At 46.2% G+C, this 21,779-nt stretch overlaps 1 protein-coding gene across 1 annotated transcript in view; it reads right to left on the reverse strand.

The window, feature by feature from the left end:
- tenm1 (teneurin transmembrane protein 1) overlaps positions 1 to 21,779 on the reverse strand; it is a 163,935-nt gene that overhangs the window by 67,762 nt on the left and 74,394 nt on the right. The window contains exons 7-11 of the mRNA XM_035649915.2: positions 13,551 to 13,753; positions 11,361 to 11,568; positions 6,933 to 7,034; positions 4,228 to 4,422; positions 1,106 to 1,306 (exon numbers count right to left, since the gene is read on the reverse strand). Of these exons, the coding sequence (XP_035505808.2) occupies positions 1,106 to 1,306; positions 4,228 to 4,422; positions 6,933 to 7,034; positions 11,361 to 11,568; positions 13,551 to 13,753 (909 nt within the window). The remainder of the gene's footprint in view (positions 1 to 1,105; positions 1,307 to 4,227; positions 4,423 to 6,932; positions 7,035 to 11,360; positions 11,569 to 13,550; positions 13,754 to 21,779) is intronic.

Here is a 21,779-nt window from a genome sequence, read left to right on the forward strand (position 1 = left end):
AGTAAAGAGAGCAAAGTGCTGGAGGCACACAAAGACTTCTTACCCAGCTGCAGTAAAAAGTTATTTCAATTTAAATATACATAGCATGGAGAGGGAGGGAAAAGTGGATTAAAGTTGGGGAGTTTTTCAGCTCTCTATTAGAATTACATTAGCTGAGCTATGCTTCAACAAGACCAGGATGTAGAAGTGCTGGGTCCCTTTGATTAAAAGCCCGGCAGGTAGAGAGAAAGGGCCACCCATATCTCAGATATTCAGCCACGGTCCATCATTATCATGGGGTACATCACTATAATATGGCATGCATACACCTGAGAGTGGGAACTAATGCCAACCGCCTTGAAATCACGGGTGTGCGCGGCAAAGCGGATCCTTCCCAGAGCCAGCACTGAGGTATGTGGTAGGACGGTGGGAACGGAGGAGAGTCAGTTGTACAGTGGCTATTTTCCTCCCTGTCAGCTTACACTGCAAGGACAAGGACACTTTTCTCGCCGTGCACCGCAGAGTCCTGAACTGGATAATTTAGACACCACAGAACGCAGCGTGCCTCTGCCACAATGGCTTGCTCGGACGGTGTGTTCTTTAAATCAGTGTCAACAAAACGTCTGATAGTATGCGCGATGGATATTTTAGAAGGTTATTTAACAAATGCACATTTGCTAATATTTAGTATAAGGGTAAACTGGTATGCAATAAACACTGGAGAGCTTTTAAATGCCAAGCTGAATGTTCCTCAGAGTAGCATTACAACGAAATGAAAAGATCATTTTTTGGTTTCTCCCTCGCCTGCCCTTTTTTCTTTATGTATCTGAAGGGAAAGTGTGTGTGCATCAGTAAGTGTGTCGTCACGCGCAGTAAAATGAGTGCTAGTGCGGGGGAGGGTGGGGGGGGGGTGTCAGCGAGTCATGAGGGGAAATCTCATTTACGAACAGCATGAAGACACTGCAATATTTCCCCCTCATGTCTGTCAAATCCCCAGGAAATAGAATCTGGCAAGATCATGCATGCGACAAGAACACTGGCAAACTGGTGATGTGTGCAGCTGCAATTGTCAGTAAGTTTTTTTTGTCGGCGTGTCTGCGTGTGAACAATAATCCTCAGGTCGTACCAGTGTAGCAGTCGGGTCCCGTCCAGTTGGGCTGGCAGGCGCAGGTGTCTGACTCAGGCAGATAGGTGCCATGTCCTGAACACTGCTCCTGACAGGCTGGCAGCTGGTCATCGCAGCTCACCCCTGCCCAGCCTGCGGAGCACACGCACTCCCCGCGCACACACACGCCGTGCCCGCCACACTGAGGGTCTATACAGTCCACTGCAGAGACAGAGAGAGAGCAATGAGTCAGAGGTGAGGGGAGAGAGTGAAGGGGCGGGGGCTGGGGTTATGGAGCTTGAGGGTAGGGGGTGGGGGGGGGGGGTTGCGGGGGCTGTCTCATTATAATCATCAGTTCACCGGGTATGAAAGCAGTGTTCTTTGCATCCCATCCAGGAGTTAACCACCCCAGCTACAATTCCTGTATCTGTTCCACAACATTACACTTCATAGGACACTTAGAACTGAGGCCTTGATAAGGGGTGAAATGGGTTGATTTGTGTGTGCGTGCGTGCGTGCGTGTGTGTGTGTGTGTGTGTGTGAGACTCATGGTGGTCTGCACTACACCGTGTTAGTGTGTGTAATTACAGCTCTGAGCACCGAGCCAAAGCTCAGCATAGCTGGGCTCGGCTCAGCTCGGCTCGGCTCGGCTCCGCCCCGCCGCTCAAGGTCAAACACCTGATTCGGTCTCCACGGGCCACAGATACCGGAGACAACAGCAGGGCGGTCTTTGGTTCAGGTTATGTTCAATTGTGTCGTCCTAATTTTTTGGAACACGGTGGCTTTGTTTGGTTTTCGCTAATTTATTGCTTTGTTTTTCCAAAGGTGCAGCTGCAAGTATATGACTTGACAAAGAAAGAAACAAATTGAATCATTAACACTGTTTCATATACGAACCCTCGAGTATTTAGCTTCATTTTCACAAATTCACAATTAAAAAGTTGCACATTTTATTTCTTGCTTTCATGTAAAACCAGACTACATCACCACCTAGTGCTGTGTGGCTGGGCAATAGACAATGTGCGACATTTAGGACGAAAAACGCTTGTGGGACCGTGACAGACCAATCAGCAGTTCATGGTGTCATTGCATCTTTTTTGGATTCTGCCTCGTGTCAGCGGCCTTTGTTTACGTCTCTCCTATCCTCTGTGCTCATATACAGTATTTAAATACGGCAGCACTTTCCAATAACGCTGTTGACATCAACAGCTTTTTCGGGCTTCTCTGTCTGAGATGGTGAGTGAAACGCGGCCCAATAAGAGCACATGTTAACCAGCAGTCAAGTCATTTTCCGCGCTTCTGCACTGCGAAGATAAAGCACGACACCGTCTGCCAAAATCACCAAGAGTCACGGGTAGCGGCGGTGCTGTGATTTCAGCTGTATTTGCATGCAAAATGATCAAAGTTAGACCGTAGTCGGTCCCACCGAAAAAGTTTGACGCAGTTTAAAATTGAAAATGTTATTGGTCTTTATGTGCTAGGCTTTTTTGAGACACCATGAAACAAGTGGAGTACTCCATGGAGAGGCCCAAGAACACCATGTTGATAGGACATTCTGTGCTTTGGTGCTGGCAAATGTACAGATATTGTAAAAAAAAAATTTAAAAGAGCAATTTTCATAGATTTTGTTGTCCCTTTGTTTTTTTTCTCCTTGTTTCTATCTGTGCTGAACATGTTTTGAGTCTAAGCAATCGTGCTCTGGGCGATGTTCACAGAGAGGATAATATTGCCTGCGAGGCAGTGAATTAGCTGTGCACCGCCCGAGCTCTGTTTCTTTCAGCCCCCATTTGTTTATGTTTGGTGAATTTGCACCATGAAAAGACAAGCAGTATTGGCTATGGGCTTTTCCCCTCTGTACTTTCCAAGGGATGTACAGTCTGCAGTGCATTCTGCCTTTGATACTACAGCAAGACTTTGCTGAGAAATGATTTTGAGGCGAGATCAGAAGTGGATTAATGGACATTTATCCTCGATGGGCATCTGCTGCTATCGCTGAGAAGTGAAAGTTCTGCATTGATTTGCTCAGCCCCTCCATGTCCCGCTCTCTCTCTCTCTCCCAAACACACACACACACACACACACAGAGACAGCGGACCCGTCTGTCATACTCAGACTGGCTCGAAACAACAACACATTTGGTCTTTGCAAGCAGAAATGATTTAGCTGTCTATTTGCATATAGAGCAGGGAAGTGAGATCGGATCATAAGTGGTCACTGGAGACTCGTGTGTAGATGACTTCTGATGCTAAGTGTGAGCTGACGTGCTTGTGATCAGATCACCCAAGACGCATATTAATGGGGGCCATGATGCGGGCCCGAGTGCATTTCATTTGAATCCAATTGATGAAAAAAGTGCTTCAATTAGGTGTAATTGGAAATATGTATATTTTTTAGGCTGCATTTATTGATTATTGGTCACCTGGGGCGGCAACTAAACAAGCAAAACACACAACAGTAACTTATCACTATACATTTGTCGTGGCTTACCTGTTAGACATCCAACACACGTAGTAAGATTATCAGAATCCACAGTGATTCATGTCTCTGCCACTGAATTTTAACTCCAATATTCATTTCATTGTAGCTCTTTTCGTGGCCTCCCCCCGTCAATTCTTGAGGGAAACATTTGACCCTTTATCTACCAAATGTTCTGACATGTTCAATAAAACTAGTCTTTGACTGTGTCTCCCTGCCAGTTGGTGCTGAGTGGGTGGGAAACAGCTGCCTGCTACAGCTGGAGTGTGGGTAGTTTTGCTGACTAGAAAACCAAAACAACGATGCAGAATATATAAATCTATTTTCTCGATTTTCTTGCTTTTAAGAATTTCTCCTTAACCGTGTTGCAAAGCCTGTAATGTTCTTCAAAAAGCAAATCTAGCTTTTTTTTTTAATGCATGCCCAAATGTGTCATTTGAGAGTATATAAATTACATTTAAATATTTAAATAGACAACTTGACCGTGGTACCAAATGTGTGAGAGCTGCTGAACTGTTTGGAATGTTTGGTTGAACTGACCGGGTCGGCAGAGTGGGATGAACATTTTCTGTGGGTTTATCACCGTGAGGGACCTCGGTCAAATTCGTCTTTCGATTAATGGTCAATACAAAAACACTGATTCATATAGTCGTCTATAGTCATCCTACCTTGCTCACAGTTAACCCCTTTGTAGGCAGGACTGCATATGCAGATTCCCTGGATGCAGGAGCCGTGGTTGGAGCAGGTGGGGTCGATGCACTGACCTTCCTCCACATTACACTCTGCCCCCTTCCAGCCCGCCAGGCACACGCACCTTCCTTTCTCGTACACGCCGTTGCCGCTGCACAACACGGGGCATGAGTCTGCAACAGGACAAACATAGATTACGCCCCACGTACTCAGTAGTACACACATGCAAACACACATTCACAGCGCTGCAGTATATTACGGGAGACCACAGTAACCTACTGCGAGTGGGGCTACGCTCCCTTATCTCAGCTGTGCCGCGGATTCAGCAAATCCTCAAGCAGCCTCTGTCTCCCTCTCTTCTTTCTTTTTCTCTCGCACGCACGCACGCACGCACGCACGCACATACAAACTCTCCAGCTTATCCCTCACGCTGTTTCAATTTACTCAAGCACCACCTGAGCCAGGCTACCACGGCAACCCAGGAATTGTAGAAAATCCCCCCAATGTCACCTCATTCGCTCTGAACAGGCCGTGAAAACAATCGTGAAAACTGAAGATTAGGAAAGAGAGCATTAGGGGTTTATGGAATGAGGGTGGAAAGCAGAGCTATCTCCACGCAGAGATGGAGAGCTGTGTGGCTAATGTGATGACAGCCAGGTAGAATACAGTCCATGAGTGTCTGACAATGCCCCGACAGCTACGCCCCCCCCCGCCCCTTCTCATTGCAGCTGGAGGAGGCACGGCACCTCGAAACTTCAAATGCACCGGAAAGATGATCCAGAACCAATGTCTTTTTTTCCTGGGATAATTTGAAATGAAGGCCCGGTGCAGTCGTGCGTCTGGGCATGTGTTTGTTTGATCCTTTGTTAAAACTGACGCTCTCTGTGCCATGGAAATGAAGACAGAAAATGAGGGGGAAAAAAAACTGCGAGGAAGGTATGAATAAATGATGAGCGTAAATAAATCATGGAATGTGATTTCATATCACCTGTTTTTACACAATGAGACAGATACAACAACAGTCGTATAACAAAGGACAGAGGGGGAGAGAGCGAGAATGAGAAGCAGTCACAGGAAGAGAGCACGGAGGACGAGGGAGGGAAACCAACAGGGAAGAGAGACGGACACCGAGCTCATTAATTTCAGCTTCTTCCACTCTGCTAATTTTGAAGTCGCTGTCTCTAAGACGCAACACTTCCTGCACACGGTTCACATTAAAAGTATACGAGAAATGATCGGGGATGCTCGTCGAGCCGCTGAAAGGCTTTTAATGTGAAACCTCCCCCCGTGCAGGAAGTGGTGAGTTTTATTGACACAAGTTAAATAGTGCTTGCGAAATGAAAGAGATAGGAAATGGTGACCTTACTGCTGACGAAGAGAAACTCAGAGCAGAACAGAGGCAAGTATGCAGCACTCCTGACAACTCCAACACATAATCAGTGTTTCCCACTAATTAGCAAGAGAGTGGCAGCCTGCCAAAGTCTAATTTGTTCCGCCACGGTTTCATAATGATCTGAGAATTTTTAACACTTCTCATAGAGGAGTTATTTTTTTCGCTGCTGCCTCAGTGCAGAGCTGTGTGCAGTGCTCTTTGCCCTGCGGTCGCTCTCTCTTTCTCTCTCTGTGTCTCTCTATCTCACCAGCTGGGTCGGTGAACCAGTGTGGTGTTAAAACACCAATAAAGATTCCACTGTCCTCTGCAGGCAGGCAGGATTTGGCCTAACATCTGAAGAGTTTTAGGCGGGCGGGCACACTTGCCCTCGCTGTACATCAGGTGTGCATGATAGATTGAATCAAATTCTGAGAGAAGCATTGCATTATGTTTTGAGTTCTATCCAAAGAGTAAAAATGTTTTGTCTCATCAGACCGGATCTCTTTTTTTTCCTCCTTTGAAAAACTCTCAGCAGGATTTTATTTGCCTTTCACTCAGAGTGGCTTCAGTCTCGCTCACTCAAAGGCCTGACCGATGGAGAGCCGCTGACATGGTTGTCCTTCGGTCAGGTTGTCCCATCTCTGCAGGGGAGTCCTGCAGCTCTGTTAGAGGGACCAGTGGGTTCTTGGTGACTTGACCAAGGCCCCTCTTGTCCACTTACTTGTTTGGCCGGACTGCCAACTCTAGAAGGAGTGGTGGTCGTTCCCTTTGCCCTCCATTCCACAATGATTGAGGCCAACGCTTCAGAAATGGTTTCAGACCATGTCCTAACGTGAAATGTGAATTGCGGATAACCTTTTTCAGCATTGTCCACATATTGCCACAGGTGGATTCTGTTCTAGACACACCACAAGAGCTATTAAAGTGTAGCAAATATGTGCTAGTGCACCAAATGCTTAGGAATGCTGAAAATAGTTCCCATTACATTACATTCGTTTAGCAGACACTTTCTGTCCAAAGCGACTTACAATAAGTGCATTCAACCATGAAGATTTTACCCAAAAGTGCAAGAATTAAAGCAGTACATAAACATTTATCAAATATGCAAAAACAGCTTCAAGTGCTTTTTTTTTTTAAAAAGAGGGAGTAAAGTGCAGTTTGAACTGGTGAGTTTTCAGTCTGCAACTCCTGGACACCATTTACTCCAGTTCGAGTATTGTCCCCAGCTATATGAGCCTGGGCACGGAGCCTTTAAAAAAAAAAGTGTGTCACAGGCAGTGTAAGGAGCTCGGACAAAACAATACTTCTCACCTTTGGCACAGTCAGGACCCAAGAATCCAGCGAAGCAGTGGCAGTGTCCAGCCACACACTCGCCATTTCCATTGCAGTCCGTGGAGCAACCGTCCATTGAGTCTGCGCAACGACACACATTCACAAATCAGAAAAAAATGAACCAAACTGGAACATATTCCACGTGCAACTGCGTAAGCTGGCATTGCTCTGTGTTATTGAATGAGAGATCTGATAAGGAATGGATGGCTCCCCAGACACGGGGGCTGTATTAGATTAGTCTGATCCAGCTGCTATCACTCTCTGGGGAATGGCCAAGCACTCACTTACACTCAGTAGCACTAAGTACATTATACTGCATTACAGGTTGGAAACACACTGCGTGCAAATTTACAGACATCAAGGCTTAATAAACAAGGGCGCAGTATGGAACGGAATTGAACAACATAAAATCTGACATTGCGAGTGCACGAGTTAGTGGAGAATGGGCAGTACTGTGCCACTACAGCAGCTACGTTCTCAGCATGGCGAAGATCAATGCGATTGCTTGTTCCTACTAGCACTTTGTCTCATCTGGATAGGTGCGTTTCATCATATTTCTTCTGTGGGCTATGAGCATTTCATCATGTTCCTCCATCGCACTTCAATTAGCTACCTTCGTTTTACCGGTCTCCGCTTCTCCCATTGATATGTCCATCATGTCAGATCTCATTCTCTGGGCACAGACGGCGTGGCGGAGATAGATAAAGAGGGGGCATACATTTATGCTTCTAGAGCTTTATATAAACCTGCTGTACTCTGTCGGCTCCGCTCCAAATGGAAGATTCTGGTGTAGCAAGTACCCAGAGGACTGGCATAGTTGGGGCTCTGAACTGTACTGCTGGCTGTCTTGTGCCAGGCGAACTCGATCTACGCTAGATAGGGTAATTAAAATGGGTGTCAGGGATGTCATCCTTTATTTGACCCTGCGCCGTCCTGCTCGGCTCCTCCGAACAGGCATCGGCTCCAGAGTCAAACCACTGCCGTCCCCTGGCTCGCGCCGCTCAGGGAGCATGGATGACAAATCCTTCGGTGGCACGGCTCGTGCACTCGCGAACACACGCACACACACATACACATTTACCAAAACGCACGCAAAGTTATTATGAGACACCCGCCTTGAGGCACGTGTGACACATGCTAATGAGAGGGGCCCTGCCAGTAGCCGGCAGCATTGCGTTATCCTCCACAGTGGCGCATCACTACAGAAACCAAAGTCATTTTCACCTCCATCACCTGTCATTGTCCCACTGATGGAGTGACGGAGTGGCAATCATCTGCTCTCCCACACAGTCAGGAGGTCTCACAGCCCTCTCTCCACGTGTCTCTGTCTCACTCTTGAAAAATATAGCCGAACATATACAACCCCCAGTACTGTATCTGGCGCCTGACACATGCAATGAGCAAAACTTAATGTGCAAGGTCACAGAGTCGCTTCTAATACGGCAGGGATTAGTGATTTGTCAGAAAGCTCAAGGGGCCGCATCAAAGATATAAGTGTCGTTCGGGTCAGCGTGTCAACTATAAAAATCTCCAGGCAATTAACAGGTAATGTATGAAGAGCAATAGAGCAATGCCTTTATTTGTTACAGTATAGAATCTGTGTGTGTGTGTGTGTGCGTGTGTGCCCGCATGAGTCTGAGCATCTGTGAGACGCCCACTCTGTTCTTTCCACTGACTAAACCCTTGCCAGTGAGAAATCACTCATGCCATAAGTTATTGCAGTTAAATGCTGTTATAAAATGGGTGCTTCCAGCCAAGTGATCTGATTGGTCAAATAAGCATTCCAATTGTACTTTATGAGCCCGTAAACCTCCAGCCATGCTTTATGACCCTTGGCCTTTATGAACTGAAGAAAAAAAAAAAATGAAATGGCTGCTCAGCTAACTAGAAGGATCCGGTTGCTACCAACCCCCCCCCCCCCCCCCCCCCCCCCCCCCCCCATTTTGGTTCATCGTGTATTTTGTTACAAGTTACAGATATCTACACAAACCTTTTTTTTTTCTTTTGTCCCATTTTTGTTGGCCATTGTGTAAAAACATATGATATGCAAGATGACGTGTGATGACAGTTGACGTATAGCATTTATGTATAATTCATAGGAGTGCAGGAAGCACCACTTTCTGTCAGGTTACAGAGTGAGTAGAAACAAAGAAGATGAGGCCGGAGTGGAGCTGGCAAAATGGCACAAAATCATTGAGCCAGAGCCATTGTAGATCACAGGCAAATCTTAATAACAGTGGAGGGAGGTAAAAAAAAGGGGTTTCATCTATATCTGCTACTATTTTCTCCTTTCTCAACATTTTGAAAAAGAAAAAAAAAAGGATTGGAAATTCAATATCAATCCACATAATGATGCTATTCTTTTTTTCCGCCCAACATTTATATGCGACCCGTTTATGCTCGATATTCACAATCACTGAGAAATGACTGTATACACACAAGCATATATATTACAGCATGTACTATAAATCAGCATTGTGCTTTTTCTGTCCTACTCAGCAGCAGCTCAGAGTAAAGATGTAACCGAATTCTGGCCGCTGTGTGTGTGTGTGTGTGTGTGTGTGTGAGAGAAAGAGTTTATTTGTGTGTGTGTGTGTGTGTGTGTGTGTGTGTGTGTGTGTGTGTGTGTGTGTGTGTGAGGGATTGAGTGTGAGCAGATGACAGAACAACCTAATGTCTTCCGACTGATACATGTCAGTTAGCAGCTGACCAAACACGCTGGCTTTGAATGGTCCGCCAAAACTCCCTTCTTTTGTCGTTTTTTTACTTTTATCAGGCTGATCATTACGGTGATAGTCAATGACAGTGCTCTCCGTCGCAAGTAATCACATACTTCATCACTCTCTCAAGCACCTTTAAACACCAGAAGAAACAGGTATATTTTGGTGCATCAGTCAATGTATTCCTTTCATTTTCCTCAGGTTCTCATATTTTTCCCTCTTGTTATATTCTATACCGTATTGATTTTACTTTATTTTATTCATTTATTTTCACAACGGGCTTTTCACTATTTTTTTATTTATACTCCATTTCTTTGTTGTATCTAGTTACTGTTTGCTGCGGTAAAGCTCAATTTCCCGACAGAGATCATCTCATTTCCCCCTCATCTCCTCATAAAGCTCCACTCTGGGGCTACAGCGGTGTCTCTTATTAGAATTTATTGTACTGTGGCGCAGTGGTCCGGATTGTCTGCCTCCGAAACAACGCCGTGTCTGTTTGCAGCCGTCGTTAAGAGGTGTAAATGGGCGGCGGAATGAACTCTGACATCAATCCATTAATATTATTTTCCTCTTTCAAGCCAAAATCACTTCATTTATTATTTGGAAAGACCATAGCAGACTAAAAGCTGCTATTCTGGGGCCATCTGTCGTGTGTATATCTGTTTTGATTATTGAAGGGAGGGAAGTGGGGAGGGGAAAAAAGGGAAAGTAAACTTTTTGTAAACACGGCTGTTTCCTGTTTGGCTCAAAAGATGCGACTCAAAAATAGGTGTAGAGTATTCCAGATTTTACAGACAGCACACACACATCAACAAACGTTTGACAGCTCTGAAATAAAATCTGTGTTTAGCCATTGCATGCTGTCAGTCATTACATAAAGGACCCCGTCAATAGACGATGGAAGATGTCTCCAGCACTACAGAGCTGTTTACAGATACTGGCTTACAACTTTTAGGAGGTGGGTGATGAACATTATTCAAATTATAGGCATTGCGAAAGCTCAATTCCTGATCCTTTACTGAATTACATTAAAAAAAAAATGCATAATGGGAGGACCATTAAAGGTCACTGGGGGGAATATCCCAAGGGTGGTCTCTATCGTGAAGTGCTTCTCATAATAATGTTCTGATCATCACATATCGCATGCTTCATAATTGCCATTTTACCCGTCTGTTATACAAACCCCCACCCCACCCCACATTGATGTTATTGTACTACTTTATTTCCAAACAGGTTTATTTGGGGGGGTTATTTGAATACGGTATTCTCTTAAGGACCAGTGGACAAAGTGGGAGTGAAGAAACTGCCCTGGTAATTATCCACTTGCCTATATTCAGCCACATACTCTTGCATTATTCACATCCTTCAATTTACACTGCCATCCGTGTGTGTCATAGCAATGAGCTCCGGTTAGCAAGCCCCGTCATTACTACAGGAGCTGTCCTCCCCCTTCCGAACGGCTGTCTCTCGCCATGCCGAGCTCACTCTTACGGGAGGAAAAGTTCCCCTTCAAATGTCAACGAGTTTCAAAACACTTTTCTCCCCCCCAAAAAAACGCCACTTTAATGTCCTTGTGCGCGCATGGTAAATTTGTATGACTATAAAAGGAGGACAGATATTCATGTTAACTCTAAATGACTGAGTCGGGTCAGACATGTGTCTATACTCTCTGTGAATGTGTGCTCACCTATGGGGCTGCTGTGGAGCAACACTTGCTCCAGGTTGCGTCCATCGTTGTACAGAGCGAGGTGCCAGGTGCCGGGGTCCATGTACTCGATGAAGCCCGTCTCCTGGAGGCCACTCAGCAGCAGCCCTTTGGGAGCTTTGGCGGTTGAGACGGGATCGGTCAGGGACCTGGGCAGCGCCTTCCCATCCAGCAGTTTCACAAAGTCGAACTGGACAACAGAGACACAATCAGACAACAGCAATGTACACAGTAACACCGTAGAATGAGCAAGACGGGAATGGGCAAAACCCGCATGAATATGGGAAATTTGCAAGCCCCACATCGTGCAGTGGCGCGTGGATGTCGCTGGGCGGACTATGTTAACACTGCCTGCATGCAAGACGTGGGGGACTAACATCAAATGTGGATATCTGCAAAACATGAAGCCAGAGAAATGGAAGGCAACTCGTCATCCATGTCAGCTCGGTGCACCGGCAGACATGCTCCAAGGCAGCTGGTTTGATAAGTCGATGTACTGCTAATGGCATGGGCATACTTTACCACCCAGGTTTTCAACTGCATCAGACTATTATTTTATCCATCCCAGCCTTTCTGTGCTTTTTCTTCTCACCCTCTTAAACCCCCCCGCCCCCTTCCTCTCCATCCTCAGACCTCCTTGAACTAGCAAGCACTCGCTGAGTCTCATTCCCCCTGAGGGCTGTGTCACACTAGTGTCAAAAACAGCTAATTAGACCTCTTCATGCAGGCAAGTGCTGGGGTGCACTGATGTTAAAAAGAAGACGACTCGGCGTGTGTTGTACATGCGCTTCTTGCATGACACAATCCTGTTCTGCACTCTGTACAACGTTTTTTGTGTGTTTGTGTGTGTGCATTGCATCTGGGAGCGAGGCCGAGACACAGCCTGGCTAAATCAGAATTCACGGTTTCCTCGTGAAAACAGTGTGCAGCCACACATTTTGGAGAATCTCCGTCCGTGTGGGGGAAAATGGCAGAATCTCGTCTTCCTCTGTTTGTACTTGGCAACTGAATCTCGCACCATGGCCAAGATCTGGTGGGAGCGCGAGTCACACAGCCTGGTTACTGTGCTGAATCTCAGCAAGCAAAATCTCCCTTTTTTTTCCCACCATCGATTATTTTGCGTATTAAATTAATACAGCTGAACTCAACATTTAATTGTCCTCATTTGCATAATATTTCTGTTGCTGTCAGAACAGATATATAACAGTGATTTGTTCATGGTTCATAAATGCTTTCTGTTAAACAAGCAGGCAGCAAATTCCAGCTCTGCTGCACCGAGACGTCGATCAAATTTTTCGTCTCGCAAACCTGTCAGACAAAACAAAGCACGAATGCAGTTTATTGACACCTGTATTGTGTAAGTGGCTGTACTGATATTTAGAATGATTGATCACAGACAAAGTGGGAGGTGACAGGCAGTCGCCCTGTCACCTCCGACACAACCCCTGACCTGTGTGTGAGGTTACATTTCTGCCCTGATTATGGAGGAGGTCAAACAAGATGGCGAGGTAAACGTGGCTCATTTACCATTCTCCCAGTGCTGCCTCACTTCCCAGATGATTATAACTTGTTACTGAACATGAATCCGTAAAAACCCAAACCTCAAACTGAACCGACCGGGTTTTTTTAGCGGCAGAGCCCCGCCGCAACCTTTACTTCTGTAGTGCGAGCGATCTACGAGCAATTTGACAGGAGACAAAACAGTGAATCAGGCAAAAAGTGGCTCACAGTAACACGGTGTCAGGTTGAGTGAGCATGCAGGGGAAATTATCGCCGGGCACAGAGCAGAGATGGTGAGAGCGCATTGGAGACAATGGATACGGATAGCAGGACGATTACATGTACAGACCAATTGGAGAAAATGTAATTGATAATAATTTCCATCAAATGTAATTCAAAAGGTACCCCCCCCCCCCCAAAAAAAAGTATTTGTGCTAATTTAAAATAACCCATGGCACGATCTCAATTGAAGCGCACATATACATGTACATACATCAACGCGAGGCCACAACTGTTAGAGTAAAAAAACACTGCCTGAGTGTAGATGAAAGGATGAAAGGCCAACGCAGGGAGGAAACAAGTGATGTGGTTTGGATGGGATCTGAAGTAGCCGAAGCAAATAAGCCCATCCGGGCGAACAGCGTGCCGCTGTGCAACAGGAGCCTCCTTCACCTGGGTGTGTGTGGGCGGTATGTTCCTGCGTCCGTAGACCCCCAGCAGTGCGTTGTGCGAGAGCGAGAGGTTGAACTTGATGTAGGTTGGATGGTGCACCGTCATGTGGAACCTCCAAAAGAGTCCCGGCGGGATCGCCTGGCTCTGCTGGGTCCCGACGTCGACCTCGCCGCGGTCGATCGCTCGGCCTCGCACCCACTTCTCTGCAGGAAAAAGAAGCAAACCCCAGCACAGACGGGTTGATATTGATATAGTCACATGCAGCGGATTTATCAAGGTCGACACGGAGTCCCATTCAGTATCAGAGGGAGCAATTAATAACCAACCTGATGTCCTCAAACATTAGCGTGATCAGCGGCCGTACTAATGAAGTGAGACTGAATAGACGTCGGCAGTGACTGAGCGCTGGTGAGAATCCTGCTTTTCAAGAGACCCCGCTTTGGCAATCCTCTGGGTCGGCTCTGCATAAAGATGAACCGCTTTAGAAGGGAAGTGTTTTGTCGGAGAGCTGTCTACTGGGGCTTTGTCGTGTGCTATATTAGCATCTTCTAACACGAAAGAATGTGTTTGTGTGTGTGTGTGAAAGGAGAGACAGAGAGGTTGATGATAGAAAGTGAGGAGGGCAGGGTCACACACGCACGCACACGCACGCGCGCACGCAGGCATTCACAAACAGCGTTACAGCGCACAGATAGTGTCTTGACTGAGCGCTCGTCTTTGTGTGCGGAGAGAATAGGTCTTTGCAGCAGTCCCTGGCCATCAGCTCCGCTCCTCTCCTCTCCTCTACATGAGCCTTTATCAACCACCAGGGCCCGAGTCCTTTGTGCAGGGGTGCAGGCGAGGCTTCCGAGCCCCCTTTGTGTCGGCCCCTTTATGGAGAAATATATCTCTGCTTCTAAACTAAGATGGAGGAAATACGGTGACAGAAGGGGAGCCGGCCGATCGTTACGGCCACAAAGGCAGGAGAACAGTTAGGGGCAGATTCATGGGCGAGGCCGCTCGCTCTCAATCTATAACGCCAACAGCTTTACCACTCCATTATGGCGACGCCATGCACACCTACAGGCCAGCCGACATATATCACATGTTCTGTCAGAGATAGAGAGTGCGGGGCCTGTGAGGAGCTCCGGTTTCCTCCGTCGGTGTTTTTGAAGCCGCGCTGGTTCTGGGGATGGCAGTATTGGTCCGTCACTCGCCCCGCCGCTTTCCACGCTGAAATGTCCCCACGACTGTTTGATGGATTGCCATAAAAGGGAAATGGACAGACTTTCATGGTGCGCAGAGAATGAATCCTGCTGACTTTCCCCGTTGCACCACCATGAAGTTGACATTTGTCACAGTTTTAAGTGAAATGTCACACCAACCTTTCCTGTGGCGCTATCATCAGGTTCGGATTTTTGTCAAACACATTTGGTTGGTACCCGCACAAATGATTAACTCGCCGTCCGGCTCAGCTGTATTTTGTGTTGACTGCTAATGAGCAAATATCAGCATGCTCACAAGCTACCTTAAGATGGCAAACATGGAGAACATTAAGCCGGGCATAGACATGCTGTGGTTAAATTCCAGCTCATGCGGTCCGAGTAAGTCGTCTGCGATGTGAAGCCAAAGCTCAAGATTTATGTACGGCCCAATCGTCAGCCACGACTCGACTGCTCACACTGTACGTGTCAAATGGCCGGCGGGCCCCCTGCGGAAAGCTCCTCAGAGGCAGAGAAGTTTGATTACCATTGGAGAAGAACGCCGACAAGACAGAAACGTGCACTCATCTGTGCCATCCTGTGTGCCTCAAATAAAAAAATGCGTATACGGACTCATGCACACACTATATGTCGAAGAAAAATTATAATTTATGATATTACCATTAATAACCCTTCGGCTGAAGCTAAAAATCGCCAGAAAATCGGGGCAAAAACGGGCTCAAATCGTACAGTGTATGTCCGACTCTGCCCAATAAGCCGCAGGGTTGTGGACTATTCAGTCTTTTTACTTATTGGCTAGAAAGCAGAGACACAATTAAATGGAGGTTTGGGATTTGTTAGAAAACAAGTGTGAATGTATGCACTGCCTGATGCACACTTAAGACCTTATTCCATTATATCTTTTCAAATGTGTCCATAAATTGAGCAAAGATGACTTTGTAAGTATCCGCATGTCTCTGTTGTCATTGCAGCATACTGACAAGCATTGATCGCTCAATAGCGCTGTGCTGGAGCTGCCTGCACGGTGTTATACTCCTGTTTCTTTTTTCTAACATGCTCCTTTATTTAACAAATGTCAAATATCATGCTAATAAATGCCTAAAAAAACACAGGATTTTTCCTTTTTGTCTTCCGTCGTCTTTATCTTTGTCTTCTATGGACTACGGGATTGAAAAAGTAAATTGATTAATTGGTTAATTGATTGAACTAGACTGCGCTGTGACGAGAGAGTGAGAGGGAGAGAGGAAGTGGAATAAAGGACAAAGGGGGGAGAAAGATGAGAGGGAGCCAAAACAAAAAAGGACGGCTCAGAAAGGTTTGTAATGAAAGAGAGAGCAAAAAAAGAGAAACATAAATTATCCCCGCACAAAACATCTCGGCCAAACGGAATAAAAGGCAGCTTGCCAGAACTGAGGTAGGCAGTCACACGATCCTGCCGAGTGCACCTCAGCAGTCTATTCCTTTTAATGCTAATCCTCGCTCCTGTGCCTCGCCACAAAATATAAAGGCCCGGCAGAGGGATGGATGTCCCAAGGAAAGCACCCTTTTATTCAGCACTAGATGAATTGGACATGAATAGGCCATGGCAGTTGGCAGCACACTGGCGGGCAGACAGGCGCGCGGGCGGGCGGGCGGGCCGGCGGGCCGGCGAGCAGGCTGACTGGCAGGCAGGCGGGCTGGCAGATGAGCAGGCGAGTTCTTCTGATGCTAATTACTGTATAGCGCCTCTCGGTTTCTGACGCAACGCGGGGACAGAAAGCGGCGCTTGGGTCGCTCGGGTGGAGGGGTGGGAGAGACAGGGGGAGGTGGGGGAAGACAAGAGACGAGAGGGGTCCAAGGAGGACGGGGTGGTGTAAAGTTACAGCTGCTAATGCAAGAACGAAGACAACCCCTCCTTGCCTCTCTCTCTCTTTCTCTCTCCCTCTCTCTCTGTCCTTCTGTCTCAGCAGCAGAGAATAATACTGACGCTCCAGCAAAAAGGAAGGAAGGATTGAGGCGCTTCGGGAGTCCCGCAGAAACCACACGGATCACATGGTGACTGGGGCTCCTCCAGGCCGCCCAAGCTGCTCAGATTACGGCTGTCAATCAATGTGTTCCAGCGGCACCGTGGCCCCGTGTGCCTCAGCAGACAGAAAAACCTGAGACCGATCTTTGAAAATATCTTTCATAACAGACAATCTCTGTTTATTCCTATTTGGCAGGCGGAAGCAATATAAGCTTTAACAAGCCAATATGCGAACAGAGAGGTACAATTTCCTCACACCTTGCTGTCTCGGGGCGTAAATAAGGGAAAAAAGCATCTTGGGATTCACACTCGCTATCGGTTACCTAATAGAAATAAAAATTAATGGCATCGCATAACTGTCCTCTTGTGCTTTTCATCATTAGTTGGCAGAAGAAACAAGTTGTAAGCAAAAAAAAAAAGAAAGTGTTAATGTTTCTTTCAAATGTGGGGCTTGTTTAAAGGGGCGATCAAAGCGTTGCATAGCTTATTCATGTTTTGCCATCAAGCGCACCGTGTGTAGTGGGCATGTCTGCTTACATCCAACACGCTGTACAGTATAATAATGATGCTACCGCACCCAATTACAGCGGTAGTGCCGCGCGGTGTACACGTAACGCCGCTGACGCCCTCATTGACACCGTTCACCCGCAACGTGCAAGGACATGTACAACACTGCAAGATTCGGTGGCAAATTGGCCCTTGAAAGGTTTCAATGTCGCAGGACATCTGGACCACCATGGGTTTACATTTGCACTCTTAACTTCTCCTATATCTAATGACTAGCAAACATCTCCGCGCTGTCAGCCGTCGTCCTTCTCATTAAGCGTGTTCCACAAAGTAGGTGCGAGTTTGTCCGAACCATCTGTCTCGACCGACTGTGGCGCGTCGGACTGGCTTGCGGGTCTACTGCGTGAGCGCGCCGGGCCGAAGGAGGAGATGAGCTACATTAGGGCCTGGGACACGAGGTCTAATTATTTTTTTCTTGCCTGCGGCTTACTTCATGTAAAACAATTACACCTGTAATCCATTTTCAAAGGAACTAAACTGTCTTTGCAATTAATGTTATTATCCTACAGATCCTAATGAAGCAGAGAACAGCAAGTGCAGCCGGGGTCTTGGTGATGGGACATGTCTGGGGGGACCTGCGATTGCGTTTGTGTGTGTGTGTGCGCGCGTGTGCGGGTGTATGTGTGTGTGTGTGCGTGTGTGTATGTGTGTGTGTGCACGCCCAAGTCGGTCGATACTGAAGCGTAGGCCTGTGTGTGAATCCCTCACACATTGGTGCAGACAACATTAATAGAGTTCCAAATGCAAGAGAGATTGAGTTTGCCGCAGGATGAATAAAAATATCACAATGGGCAAGGTCTCTATAATTACTTGGATTCAATTAAGGGCCTTTTGAGCAGGTGGCTTAATAAGCTTTCCGCCTCCTCTCTCCACTGTGCAGCCTAATGAGTGTCAGTCAGAGTCGGGAGAAGATAATGCTCTTGGCCTCGGGGCCTTCCATTACTCTCCTGTCCTCACCTTCTACCGTCAGGCCTCGGGCTATGTCTGTGACGGACATGTCGGGCTGCTCGCAAACTCCTTCACTCCGGCGCACTTACGTTGTTATACGTGTTATATGTGTTGTATGTGTTAGATGTGTTGTATAAATTGACACATGGACGGAGCACTTGTGGCTTTTTTCAAATGATTATTGCCCTTTCCTTTCCCCGGCGCATATTGACTCAGTTTGGGCAGAAGGCCTGGAAGGAGTGGGAAAAGGACTACTCATGCAGCTAATTTTAATCAAGATGTTAATTCATACATTTTTTTTTTAGTCCCTCAACAGCTGATTCCTCTGTAACTCAAGGCAGTGGAGGAAAATGCTGTTTTCTTAACCATCATCTTTCTATGAGTGACAGGATCACTTTAACGCGCCAAAGCTAGAGCAGTCAGTGTGAGTTGGGTCCCTCTGGTTTGAGAAGAAAGCGTCACCTGTTCGTCCAGGGACCAATCATAATTTAGCAACACAAATCGCTGTCAATTGAATCTGATCAGACCACAAAAAGGAATTACATTGAGTGTTAACCACCAAAGGATTTTTCGCGGTCTGTCTGGCCGTTGTTCATCTTGCGCCTTCTTCTTCTACATAGAGTTGCACCTGACGGAAGAATTAGCGGCATGTATTGCTTATCCTGATGAGCCTTGGAAATGTGCAAAAATTCTATCTATTGTGTCATTTCAATGGTAGCAACTGCTAATTTGATTATGTTTAAAAAAAAAAAAAAAAATAACCCTCTTACAATGGAATGGTTTTAAAAGCAAAATATTATTCAGAAAGTCAGAAAAAAAAATATATGTTTGTGTAACACCGATGTGTGTAATTCTTTCATCATCTTTGTTTTCTATGTTTGAACTTTTTTCTGTAAAATCTGAGTGAAGAACCCAACAATAACAGCTCAGTCAGATACCTGTAGTGGAATAAAAAAAAGCAAGACTAATGGACACCCTCAGCCAAAGTGTATCTAATCTAAAAATCCTGTTTAGCCCCTTTTGGTCACAGTGTGGTGAAAGGATTTTTATATTAATCCAAAAAAGGCAATTCCGGTGCATTCACCAAGAATATAAAAATGTACTTTTTTTTGCCTTTGATGCCAGAGCCCAAGACATCTATTCTGAAATGTCAAGAAGGCCTTTGAGAAAAAAAATGTTTAACTAATATTAACTGCAGCTTGACATTAAATCAAATTTCTTCAGCTAGAAGAGATCTTTTGGATGAAGGCTAAATAACAGGCAGACATGTTGCTGCAGTTGGGCTTTCTCAAGTCGAGGCGCTCAAGCAGGGGGTTCACTAAATGATCTATACTCTCTCTGCGTGTGCGCCAGTGTGTGTGTGTGTGTGTGTGTGTGTGTGTGTGTGTGTGTGTGTGTGTGTGTTACATCCTGAGATTGTATCCCAGCGTGAGAAAATCAATGAGACCAGTGTAACAGGGACCAGTCCATCAGCATTTGCACACATGCACAATGCACACGAACACTCAATCCTCCCACACACAGTCACACACAAACACACACACACACACACACACACACACACCCTTTTCTCACATACATACATACAATATGCACACTTCCTTACACTCCTGCACACATGCACACTGCTCAGCCTCCCTCCCCTCCACCGTCTCTCTCTCGCTCTCTGCACGCAGTCTGGAATATTGATGTGCTCTTTAAGAGCCCTTCTCTCTGTCTGTGTCACATTCCATCCATCTACACACCATTTCCAACCACACCGTCAGATAGAGTAAAAGCAATTCGGCAGCAACCAGCTCTCCTTCTATACGGAGGTTTATGCGATCATCACAAGCTCCACATTTCATCATCTTCACGTTATAATGAGGCAATATGCCCCTCCACTACATGTCAGTTTGTATCACTTCACATCATTAATATATTCGCTGTTCCACGTCGAGTGAAACATCGTTCGCAAAGTCTGATTTACTTCATTAAGGCCGGGAATCCACTGACGGGAAAAAGTTCATCGCTGGAAACTTCTACTTTAATCCGCGACAAAGGGGGATTTCTCTGAGCCCACGTGCTCGTATGCCTGGATGTCCAGTGTAGAAAGAGAGGAGAGGTTAGGTGTTAAGCGCGTGCACATCAGCCCGAGGTTGATAATCACGGGGTGAGTGGCAATTAATGTAGAACTTATTAGAGAGGCTTTTATGTGTGGAGGACTACGGAGGGCTCCTGGTGATGTCTCAAAACTGCAGGGGAGATCGCATGAAGAGAATAAAACACACGGCGCGCGCGGCTTGACAAGACACTAGCCTTACGTGGATGACACAACACGTCAATTAGTATCTAGTGTCGCGCTGCAAGCTGCCTCGAATGGCAGATTAGAATTCTGCCCCGCCAAGGATCCTGATTTCGGTGGGGAGCCTGACGAATCGCACACGGAGCCCGTCTTTATGGCACCGAGGTTGACATAAAAACAACAACACTAAAAATACATGAACACGACTACAAGAAGATTACTACCTTCCAATCATTCCGGCGAAGCTCGTCTCATCTCTCCCTACTGTGTCATCAGTTTATTTCAAAGCAAGCAGAAAACTGATAACTATCCTCCAATCACTCTCCTTCTCTTTGAATTATTCATTCCAAAAGACAAGAAAATATATATATATATATATATATATATATATATATATATATATATATTTTCATGCTTTGTTTCTTTGTTTTGTAGACAAGATTAAAGACATTAGCTAATAAGTTGTTTCTTGAAAATAATGTCAACAATTACTCTGATGCCTGTGATTTATGGTGGACATTTCCGACGTCCTTCAACGAGATTGGTGCCCATCAGTCATTCTCCTCTCCTCCCATCACTCACTCTTCTCCTCCCTGCCGTGTCGTGTTTTCGTCCTTTCTGCTCCCCACAGCCTCCTCTCACCATCCTTCACTGTGTAATCTAGGGGATTGTGTGGTCTCTTGGTGTGAGAGGTGATGGGTACAGCAGGATGAGCGTGATAATCTGCCACACTGGATTACTGCCCTAATCTCTAATCTCTCTGGCCATCCTCTGCCCCGGGGACCACCTCCACCGTGCCAATTTTATTAATCTGAGTCCCCTGCATCAACGGCTTAACTTTGCCCATTTTGATTTCCCGTGCTTTCATCAAGCACAGGAAGCAGTGGCAGTTGAAACAATGGATTGTCGTGACGCAAGACTTGGAGGCGAATTCCGCGACCCCTGCGTGCTCCTATCGGAAGGATTTAGCCACTGATGAGTGTTAATCCGTAATTGTGAGGATTCATCAGGAACAGTTGCTTTAGGGATGTCCCAGGTTACCTAAATTGCAGCGGTTTGCAGTTTGATTCGCACATTCCCCCCGCGTATAAGTGATGAACATGGGCTTCAACAGCATCCAATGTAATATCCATCAGTCAGACTAGGCGTGAAGGTTGCTGTGTCCTGCATGACTTCATGACCTGCAACACTCACAATTAATGTCCCGTATCATGGGGTTAAAT

This window comes from Scophthalmus maximus, chromosome 9 (genome assembly GCF_022379125.1).
Source record: "Scophthalmus maximus strain ysfricsl-2021 chromosome 9, ASM2237912v1, whole genome shotgun sequence".
Classification (NCBI taxonomy): domain Eukaryota; kingdom Metazoa; phylum Chordata; class Actinopteri; order Pleuronectiformes; family Scophthalmidae; genus Scophthalmus; species Scophthalmus maximus.